Here is an 11,509-nt window from a genome sequence, read left to right on the forward strand (position 1 = left end):
AAGTAGTATATTAGGTTCGGGTTCTACTACCCCTATATAGTCTAGTCTTCTACTTAACGTATCTACTTAACTATTTTTAGTTCCTTTAATATAGTAGATTCTAAAGTCGTATCTTACTAAAGTTTCTACCTATCTCACTTATTATCTATTTAGATCCTTTATCGTTATCTAGTAAGTAAGGTTCTTATAGTTAGTAAATATCTATACTAAGTACTTTACTCCTTCTAGGTATACTCTCTATTATCGTAATACTTCTAATTAACTACGTCCCAGATTGTTGGGAGGGGGATTTCCTTTCCCGATCTAGCGGGTGAGCGTCGCCGCCCTAACTCACCCCCGGCTCACCCTGGCACACCCCGGCTGAACTCTGGCTCGCCCTGGCTCAACCCTGGCTCTACCTAGCTCACCCACCTTAGCTCACCCTAACTCACCTGGCTCCCTCTTGGCTCACCCAATATCTTTTGCGTGAAGCAGGCACAGCATCTGACTGGCTGATGTAACGTTGGGGCCAGTAAGGCGAACGCGCAGCAACGCGCGATCGCGTTCCTCAGTCCTGGCCAATCATACTGCTAGGCCCGCAACGTCGTCTGCATTGCATTTCATTCAATCATTCTCTCACACAACCACCTAAATTTGTGCTCTAGCTACTTGATGCACACCGATCGCCACACTGAGATGAACCCATCATCGTCACTAGATTGATACGAGTGTCCATCGGTATTAAGTTCCATCAGGACAATCGAAATGGACAGATTATCGAACAAGTGTCACGGCTGCTCACCTCCTGCGGCTTCGAGACAGCCTATGTGCGGCGTGACCTCGAGAAATGGGGCGTATTACTCTATCTCCTTGAGAACTGATGTAGGAGACATTTGAATGATTCGCCCATGCCAGCTCGTGGTGATCGAATTGAGCGAGAAGGGCGTCGATCTAGGCATTGAATCCGGCTACGCGTACACGCACGCCATCCTGGTGATCACCATTGCCCGTCAGGGCTCTGGTATCTCCAACACATTACGCGGTATTTCTCAGGTGGTGCACCTTTACGGGGAGGCAGTGCATCTGCGGGAATTTTTTCAGTACCTCGAGATAACAGAAGTGCCTGATATCAAAACAGCATTGGCGACAATGCCACACCTGACGCAGCCCCTTCTCCGTGCTGGGGGCGAAATCCTCTTTGCAAAGCTACATACCTCTTCGTGTCCGCTCGCGCCGGTGGCCTACGGCTGACAGGCTTCAATGACAGATTATGATCATCGCGCATTTACAAATACCGTAACTGCCGGCACCTGACAGTCCTTACTCCGAAATGGGTCTCTCTGCCGCTTTCTACAAGACTAGCTTGTCCTTCGTTTCCTGTCCAAAGCCAACGGTCCCAATAAGTTACACGATGACGACGTGGGATTCCGTCATCCACTTCTTTCGAATTCTCCTCCTGACCGTCACAATATTCCTTCACGGGGTTCTATTCTATCTCGCGTTGACAAGAGACGCCGTTAGCACCTGGATGTTGAGGTCGAAAATCTACCTTGCAATGCTGGTTCTCTTGGCTGTCATCCGGCGATTTCAGAAAACGGAGGCTTCGAGAAGGACAGTTGTGTGAAGCGAAGCCATGCCAACCGAACCGACAGACACTGTGGAGCGATTGTAGCGTCTGAGCCCATGGAGGTGTGCTTGAGAATCACGGCTGGCGCTTTGTGCTCTGTACACACCGCCTCCATACGAGATGGTGACAGTTGAGTTGAAGAAACTTTGCGTCTTGTGATCTACCACAACGGGTAATGGAAGAAGAAATCAACCGGAAAAGGCTATCAAGATGTGTCGGTTGCTCACAAAACCTGTCTTATCAAATCCTGTCGAACAGGTCTATCTGCCGTCATGTGGTTGAAGCAACTGGGAAGGCCTGTACAACGAGAGCTTGGAGGGAGTTGCGAGGCGATGGCTGCCTGCTTTCTGAAAGGCAGACTCTTGAGATCAAACATGGAGGGTCGCATGCAGTCGCCACCACTGAGGATCACCACTTCGAACCACTTGACGCCCAGTCCGCGGGAACGAGATAATCGCTGTTTCCTGGCAGAGTTCTGGTGGGGCCAAAGTAGGAATCCTTCTTGAGCCTATCAACTGACTTATTCTCCCGGTACAAACGAGTCTTAGCCAGGCCAGAGTTGATGCGCAAAACGAAATCGGCATGGACTGGACGTCTAGAATTGGTCGGTGCCATTGTGCCGCTCCCATAGGCGATGTTCTAGCTCCTACATTTCTGTCCGTGTCACCTATCAAACAAGGTTAGACAGACGTCTTCGCATCGGCTGACGTGTGAGGCGGAGCCGTGATGAAGGCAGCAATCAGCAGGGCGCATAGCATTAGTATAGCACTCCTTGGACCCCCTTGCCTGCCGCCTCCGTGCGTGGTGTGCGACAAAGATGCAGCAAGGGAGAATCGGGATGCCTACCATGAGAGTTACGCGTCACGGGTCGCCATAGGACATCCAGAACAGGAGCCGACTCTATGACGACGACCAGGGCCTATACACCCTCTGCAATACCCTGGGCTGATTCCAACACCATCGCCGATGTACCTGGACACCCAAGAACAGATCTGGAGAACCAACAGAGGAGCCTGCGAAAGTTCGACGCCCTTGCTACATCGGTTCTGGTCGCAGTCAGCATCATACCTTTGCCATTTCTCCGTCTATGAGGGCCTTTCGAACAGTTCTCATGCTTGGAAGACTTCACTGAGGTGATGGAAATACCCCAACGTGGTTTTAGCAACATGATGGTGCCATCTTTCGTCGGGGATGAGGCAGCCTGATCCTGTTTGGCTGCTTGTTCCCTTGGGAAGCCCGATCGAATGAATGCCTTCAGTATGGAAAGAAAGTCGAGTGGCCCGACACGTAACTCATTGAGGTTTCATTGGTGGACGACGGGATCAAGCAAAGTAAGGGTGCAGCTTGGAGCGTCATGATGCGAGTACGAGGGCCACGGAAGGACTCAGGCGGCATGCGTGATGTAGTTTGGTGTTCTCCCAGTCTACGTTGTAACTAGTCCCGGATAAGGCGGCCCCCATCCTTTTCACACCGGTTGAACATGGCTCAGCTGTCTGCCGAGAAGAGGCATTCCCTTAGCGCTTTATCGCACAACTTAGGAGTCGTATGAGCAGGGTGAACATAACGGGCCCAGCAAGATAGAGTGCCAGGCAGACCGATCCCATAGCCAAGCACGCTGCTCTCTGAAGACGAAACAAGTTTGTACATGGCAGAGCAACCTTTCTCGATTGATCGACACATTGTTTTGGCGGTTCTTTGTTGCGTATCATGTCCCTACAGTTTCTCGACATCTGTGAGCTTTTCGAGCAGCTGTCGTCCTTGGAAAATCTCGAAAACCGCGAATTAAGCGTTCAAGAATGGTTTGAACGACATCAGAGTCACATACCATGTCGAGGAGCCCCTGCTCTTTTGTCTTGCTTGTTTCCTGAGAAACGGGCGGATCGAGTGTATGCGTTGCGAATACAGCTCGAACGTATGGTCACTAAGGCGGCTTGCTTGGGTCACACTCGTGTCTCCCGGTTGCGGCGTCTACAACGCCACGATGGCATGGATTTCGCTTCCGCGGCCCAGCAGATTCTTTCGGCGACGGACGATTTTTCGAATCCACCCCGATCACTCACTGTTGAAGAGATGGACTATACGCTGGACTGATTGGCATCGACGTGCGTATTCTCGTCGCCCATGCTTCGGGAACCCATCACCATTGGCTACACTGAGGCCTTTGACGAACTGGTGCGTGCTCTTCGACGATTGCCCAGTATGGGAGTGAAATGGATGATTCGTCTGCTCCTGAAAAACTTATGTCCGGTGGAAATCCCCCTCATAAAGGCTTTGCGGGCATTTCACTTTCTTATGCCTGACCTCCTCAAAGTCCTTATATTATTATCCGGTGCAGTCCAACTGCTAGAGAGCGACATGATCAGCCAGCTCCCTATATCTCCGCCTCCTAGCCTGGAGAGGTCATTAATGGACTCTGTACGCGCTGAGATCGAGCCCCGACTTGGGACGATGATTGGACTGCAAGACTTTTCCAAGGCGCGCAGCATCCAGCACTGGTGCCAGTTAGCCGGTCGCAAAGAGGTCAATGTAGAGAGGAAGTATGACGGCGAATACTGTCAGATTTACGTCAGTCGCACTAATTCTCAACATCACATCACAATCTTTTCCAAGAGCGGCCGAGACTCCACCATGGATCGTGTCGGCGTCCACGATGCCATCAAGAGATGCTTGGGTCTTGGTACATCTTCTTGCCTATTTAGAGACCAGTGCGTCTTGGTGGGAGAATTATTGGTATGGAACGATCAAATGGGTCAAATCATGCCATTCCATAAGCCAGTCCCAAGACCACGTTTCAACATACCCGCATGTTTACACCCACGCTCCGCGACACTAGCTGACAGCTCGGACCCGTCTTAGGATGGGTTGGCGTGTGTTTTCACGTTTCGCTATTATTCAATTGCCAAAGAGCGTTTAGACTTATCAGGTACCTGATACTCATGTTCGTGATACTTCACCCCAGCGTCCATTTGCTCTGCAATTGCTCGTCTTAGGGTGGCTCTCGACCTTCCGTCAACACAAACTATCGAACTTATCAGGACGGTCATTGTAATGATGCACAGCCTTACCTGATACGAGTAATTTTCCTCGTCCCTCTCGAACCCTTTCCTCGCCCAGGATCTGCTCGAAATGGGCCGGTCGAGCAATCAATTTGACCAGATCATGTTCGCCGGCAGCGAGTACATCTCCCGGAAATAGGTCAATCGGATGAGCACTACCACTCGCAGGTTGGTAGCGACCATTATTAGGGCAGTGTATACGTATCTCCAACATCTGTGTAAGTGATGTCAGGTCATTAAGATTCGCGCCGTTGATCGCACTGTTGAACTTACAAAAGACGTGTCATTCGGCAGCAATTTGTCAAACCATTTCTTGACCCATTTGTCGTGATCTAAGTGTCATATTAGTACCCGTGAGAAGATGCCTTCGGAGTGAGACCTACTACAGTCCTCGACTTGCCATATAATAACCACGCGTCTTGTCCGGATAGAAGCCTCCAAGCGACCCTTCATAAGCCATTTCAAGTAAGGGAGATGTGCCGTAATGCCAACGTCGGCAGCGAACATTAGCACAGATCCGTAGTCTCCAAAATTTTCGGACCGACCGAACGGGCGACTGATCCAGGCAGTACACTCCTGTTCACGGTGCGACAACAACCGCCGGGTGAATCCTCTTCGTTTTCGGACCAGCATATCCAATTTCATCACCCCGTTATCCGTTTCCCACCAGGTAATCCAAAACGGATGACGCTGAAAAAGGGAGGGAAATCCAAGGCCTGGGAGAGAGATAAAGAGATAATCACCTGGTTGCACGTCCCAATCACGGTTCACTAGTATTTCGAGGTGACAGGCATCAGCCATAACCACCTGGTCACCCTTCTCCGTCCGATAGTCTGTCACAATGTTTGCCCTGGGCAGCAAGTTCCCTTGACCTAGATTAATATTGTAATAGCAATCGATGAGGGAGCCAACGAGGAGCCAGCAGCCCCAGAAGGCAATCCCCCCTAGGATGTAAAAGCGAGCTTCGAAATGTCCAACCGAGAGATGACGCCATAAAGCGATCGCCGCCACACCTGTTGTTCCGACATGCAGGCCTAAAAACATCTCGTAGAAATATCGACGGCTGCATGAGACCGAGAGGACAGCGGCGGTGGTGAGTGCCCCAAAGGCCTAGGTCCAAGTTAGTTTCTCATTTTATATTCCGTTCCATGAGCGCTAGCTTACTATGGTGCCGCATATTTCGAGTGTACTCCATTTCAATCTCGCTGCCCGTATATTGATCACAATGTGGATGCTGCCTTCCAGCAGAGTCATGCAGCTGATCCACCGATGGATGATTTTAGGTACGTGAAGGGCGACGCCGAGAAAGTCTGCTACATCGCTGAGCTGAGTGCCCACCAGGAGCGGAACCAAGTTGATGGTTGCTAGGGTCCCACTTCGAGCGGCGACCTCAGCGTGATCCTTCACATTCAAACTCATACACACTGTGTTTGCCGCGACATATATCAGAACGAAAATGATTTCGAACTCGCTTATAGCTGTGCAAGGAAAAATACGCCTTAAGATCGCTGCAAGCCACTCGACACAAAAGAAAGCGAAAGGTAAGAGCAGCTGAAATGCCCACCGCAGGACCCGAAATGTCTGCCAGGTCGCTGCTATGAAAATCGCAGTAAGGCCGTACCATTGCGGAATATTAGCATGAAGTTCCATAAAGCTGATTTTAGCATAGTGGGCACAGGAGGGAACGACGGAGCTATAATGGCTGTCCTTTAATTTGGTCTGAAATGAGAGAACACTGCCCTTAAATAACGGTGGGTGCATGGATGGTACACCCTCATCAAAATGTGGCTGTTCGAGCCTGCCAGCTGTTTTCAGAGCATTATGATAGTATGCTGACATAATTGACCGTATGATTCGGTGGGTTTACAAGTCTCCGAAAGAGCCATAGCATTCTATGTTTCGTGGTAGCCGACATGTCCTGGGAGCTGCTTGGTTAGTGCTGGGCATCGAATCAGCTCCCAGACCCGTCCTGATCTGTACCTGGGCATCAACTCTGTGAGGCCTGGGAACTATGAACGGCTGCTCCGGGAACAGTTCAAGCTCCCAGGCATAACCAAGACGTTTCCAGGCGCTCAAGGATTCCCACGGTAAGTCATGGTATCCAAGAATGGGCTATAAGACTAGTGGTCGCTGCATGGAATAGGTGGTTGTTGTAAAGTGCGATGGCGTCTCAAGGCTCCGCTACTGCATACGATCGTTTACTTTGCTCCTTAAAAGATCATGCTAGATTGGGGATCTACCGCATTCGGCTAGACAACATTGAACACCCTCGGATCCCTCAGAACAGATTACCGAATGTCACCAGACTCAAGAAAACCTTCATCGTCCAGAAATGCTTGCGCCATAACCCGCAGAACTACATCAAGGCGACAATCCCACATGACGTTTTTGAGCAACGCAGCTCGGTCAAACAAACAAGTGACGGTGTAAATGAACTGTTGCTTCGGGGAGAGGACAGTGTTTATTGTTTACATGGATCCTGCCGGATTCAGGCCGCAAAATCAATCCTGCGTGGCGGGGATCGTTGGTGGACGGTTGTACTTTATAAAGAAGATATTGGTGGGGATTCCGAAACAGATTCAGGAGAGCATGTTAACACCGCATTAGATCCGAGAGCAAATAGGAACCTTCGCGACGCGTTCGCCAATCAGCTATCTCCTCCTGACGGTACGATATACGTTAACCTACAAAAAAGTCTACAAGACAACGACTTGGCCGGGACGGACCAATGGCGCGCGTACTTAACCACCGACAAGAGACGCTATTTCCGTCAGTTATGCAACACTCACGGAGGCATAATTGATGCTTTCAACCAGCTGCTGTTCTTGGAGCCCTTATTCTTGGGGAAACAGGCGTTTCACATTGGCGTTTTCCACAAGTTGGGCAGACTTCATTGTGACAAAGTACCGCTCGCATTCCACGGTGGTCGGTTCGGTCACTGACCAGGATATCAGGAGATAATCAATTATATCAACGACACGACAAGCTTCTGGACCACTGTGAGTGACCACGGTGCGCATGCCATCAATGTCGACTTCATCGAAGCAGTTCAAGGACGTTGCCCCAGATTCTCGCAAAGAGACCACGAGCACATCCGAAAGTCGTTAGAACCAGACGGCCCTCTCGGCCAACTATCGCATCAGGCACGAGAACATATTTTCCACGCGACAGTTTTATATACCCGCACTATACCTTCGCTCTTCACCTTTTTCCAGGACTGGAAATATATCCAGATTTGTTGCGAAGTTCTGACCGGATTGCTCGGCGTGGAAGATCGACCCGTGCGACGCAGCTTAAAAGAATGTTTCGACCCCTTCTTCCGTCAGCCACAGCACATGATTGTTCAAATCGATCACGACACCTTTCGCACGTGCTCGGTCCAGGATCGCTCAGACTGCTTTCGGCTTGCCTATTGGCAACTCTGGCTGTGTGCGATGCGACTGTGGCCTTTCTTGTTGGTGCGACGTGGCCGGCAACGTCGCAATTCAGTTGATGAACGCTTCACCACAGCCCACCGAAAGCAATATTGGTCCCTCATCGCTCGAAATGCGCAGCGGCTGGGGTTTGATTCGCCTCACATACAATCGCTCTCGGCGCAAGACCATCCTAGGACGCTTAATAATTTGCCACGGTACCAGGGATTGACTGGTGCCGTTGATAAAAGTTGCCCGGACCGTTGCGGCACACCCTTTAATGACCAATATCTCTTAGATCGAAATTCTCTGTTTTTGCCTAATCTTATATTAGACGCCAGTGAGGTGGAGACAGTCGGAATTGGCGAAGACGTCACCACTCTCCTTGTGCGAAGATCTTTATTTTTGAGAATTTTCCCTGACTGCAAAATGCCTACACTGGCTTCGACTACCGCTTCTGAATCAAGAGAATTAACCCCGCAAGGTCAAGTTGCTTCGGATTTGCCGCAACGCTTTGCACATGACCACGTCACGCCATCCAATATGGATTGGGCAACTCAGTCGACTGGGATGCCGCCTATAGTTGCAGCTAATCCTTTAGATTTGCCGCAACCCTCTGCCCATGACCACATTAACACGCCGCCAAATATGGATTGGGCAATTCAGTCGACAGGCGCACCGCCTACGTCTGCCGGCACTTACTATGTCGACGTTTGGAACGGTGGGCGAGGTCTCATAAGTAAAACTGTGGGAACAAAAGAGCAGTGGATTGCAGATCTGCGCGGCTTCATCCGCCATAATTTCACTCTGTGGGATTCCGATACCCTGGTCACTGTGGATCCTGAAGGACTTGAGATCTATCCTAAGACGCGGATAATCGCTATCCCAAGGGACTTTGATATCGATCAGCTTCGTCGGGCTCATGGTATGGCAGTTCAATAGTTTCAATATGCCCTCAAGCAGTTCCAGTTCCTACCATTTCCCTGTTCAGCTTTCCAGAGCGTATTTTGGGACAACTCAATCCATCGTCACCCATACATTCGAATCTCCCAGTCCTATTTAGGCGTACTGTGGTGGGACTCAAGGAACTGCCAATGACACCAAGTTGTATGGTCAGCAACACTTCTGAGATCTTGAATGTCTAGTGGTTCACATCGGAGTTTGAGGAAGGCATGCTGAACTAAGGTTAGCGGATCGCACAGTTAGAGAAAGTCCGAACACACCTCTCTCAAGCTCGTAGCAGGCAGCCGACGGGCGCATTCAATAAAATCTATTATTGTTGGGGACCAGTGGTGAGGTTCCCTGACATGTAGCTCTTCCTCTGAGCCGGTGATGACGCTTCTTTCAATTAGCCGCACCACGAGGTTTGCGAGCGCGGCTGTATCAGTGAACTGCTTCGATGACGCAGTAAATCGCCAGCAGGGAGGATGGGCTAATATAGAAAACAAAATGAGCTGTTTACATCTCGCCGAGACCAAAATTAATACTTACCTAAGATAGGCACACAGGAAGGAGGGATCAGGACGAAGGACGAGTCCAGTGAGCCATGCACTAGACCCTGTTCCTCTAGCAGCACAAGGCTAATCAATATCTTCTGACGTCAATGTGCAACATTTTATAAATTCCTAGATCCGGACTCACCTCGTAAGCTATGAAGGCTATATGCGCCTCTGTTGGACGGTCCTGGCTTGTAATAATTTGAGAAAGACTAGGTTTGACATACTGAGTCACAACGAACAATGTCCCGGACCAGTCGAAAGTCTCCTGAACCCGGTCAATGCCTCTCCCTGGGCAAAGACCTAATTGTTGAATGGCACGCAGATGTTTATCTTTTTCCGCCGAAGTAACACTCCTAACAGCATAAAGCTGCTGATCGGGTGGGATCGAGCGAGCCATTATGGCAGGACAACCTTGCCGGACGTGAAGAAGGGGTTTGAATTTCTTCCAAGGATCCTGGCTCTGTGGTAATGGAAGCTTACCAATCTCGATAGAACCATGGCGAGTCCGAATTTTGGTCAAATTTCGAGGCGAATGTGAGTTTGGCGTGGATTGGATCGAGGCTCTATCGGGCTTGGTGGGCGAGTTGACCCATTTAGAGGCGATCATGTCCGCTTGATCAATGCCTCCTTCTTCCCCGTCGTCATCCCCCTCGTCCTCTGACCTGAATCTCTTTCGATCGAATATAAAACGTGTGCCTCGTCGATCTATAGATGCCATTAAGGCTGGCTTTATTTCGATTTCGTCCCCGAGTGCCTATATTACTATCTGCTTAGAAGACCGTTAGTCGACAATAGATTCATATGGAGCTCATGTTCTCCGTCTAGAAAACCAGTGTGAGGACGATTACGCTTTTGTCCAGACGCCATCAGTATGAGGACAGACTACCTAGCCTTTCAGCGGGTCTATTTAAGCCTGAACTCAATGGTGTGTCTATAGGCAGGTGAACACGTGATCAGAGACACCCGCATCCTTTGCGGGTGAGAAAGAGAATTCAAAAACTTTGGGGGCATGTGTTTGACCCTATGAATGCCAAGACTCTAGGCAGCAAAGTTGAGAAAACCCACAAGAAATGGTGGTTATCGCACAGGGTAGGCCGAAAATGGAAGTTCAATGGGAAACGGCCGATAGCCTCTTCTATTCCCAATCTCCTATGCTCCCGCACCAGCCTCGATATATCACAGTTTCGTCGACCTCGATACCCCCAGTAAACAACACTTCGTATCGCAGCCATGGTCAACAGCTGCTGTATCCTGCCCGTTGCAGCGCGTCCCTTAGACAACGAGTACCTCTCCAAAGTCTATATCGATCCAAAGGTGGAGCAATAGCACTACTCCGTTTGTGGTGACGACACATCGGAAATCCTAGCCAAAAGGGTCCTAACAACTCTTCGCGAGCAAGCTACCACTCTCTCCTTCGCCGACATGATTAGGCTCCGTACCGCTTTTTGGTCTCTGTTAGGCCACTACCACGGGACCAACGACTTCACCTCCTTCTATATTGTTGAGGTAGTAGAATCAGTCTCTGGAATTCTTGCCACTGTACATACGGAACATGGGCAAAGACGAGAATTGGCTGCTCCGAAAGCAGACTTCCTCAAAATGGTGGAGGATCCCTTTTCGAGTGGAGAGCGCGACGAGAATCAGCTGTGGGCTGACTTGACTGCGCCAAACATCGGCAAGGCACCTCGCTCACATTCAGCGCCTATGATGCTCAAGGAGATCTCATGTTGGTGTTGTGATACCAAGATTCGTGTACTTATGATGGAGTCATAAAGATCTTGCATAATATTCTCCGTTGTCCGATCTGGCTGCGGAATTCGTATATTTCTAGCTGTGTACAGTACCACAGCATGCCAAAAATGCACAGCGTGCCAGGCCATTGCCGCTAGCTCAACACGTTTACGAGTTTCCGATACGTTTGGTACACCGTACCCA

At 50.0% G+C, this 11,509-nt stretch overlaps 2 protein-coding genes across 2 annotated transcripts; both read right to left on the reverse strand.

Annotated features, from left to right (window-relative positions):
* Positions 1–4,592: 4,592 nt before the first annotated feature.
* PV07_10495 (uncharacterized protein) lies at positions 4,593–6,286 on the reverse strand (the record flags this gene model as incomplete). Its single annotated transcript, XM_016397829.1, has 6 exons — positions 4,593–4,625; positions 4,706–4,876; positions 4,936–4,994; positions 5,049–5,772; positions 5,827–6,140; positions 6,187–6,286. 6 exons carry the CDS (start codon positions 6,284–6,286, stop codon positions 4,593–4,595), a joined length of 1,401 nt encoding a protein of 466 aa, XP_016245020.1.
* Positions 6,287–9,555: 3,269 nt separating this feature from the next.
* On the reverse strand, positions 9,556–10,292 carry PV07_10496 (uncharacterized protein; the record flags this gene model as incomplete). The annotated part of the gene is made up of 2 exons (XM_016397830.1): positions 9,556–9,669; positions 9,717–10,292. 2 exons carry the CDS (start codon positions 10,290–10,292, stop codon positions 9,556–9,558), a joined length of 690 nt encoding a protein of 229 aa, XP_016245021.1.
* Between the last annotated feature and the right edge of the window lie 1,217 nt (positions 10,293–11,509).

The sequence above is a fragment of the Cladophialophora immunda genome, assembly GCF_000835495.1.
Source record: "Cladophialophora immunda strain CBS 83496 unplaced genomic scaffold supercont1.6, whole genome shotgun sequence".
Lineage (NCBI taxonomy): Eukaryota > Fungi > Ascomycota > Eurotiomycetes > Chaetothyriales > Herpotrichiellaceae > Cladophialophora > Cladophialophora immunda.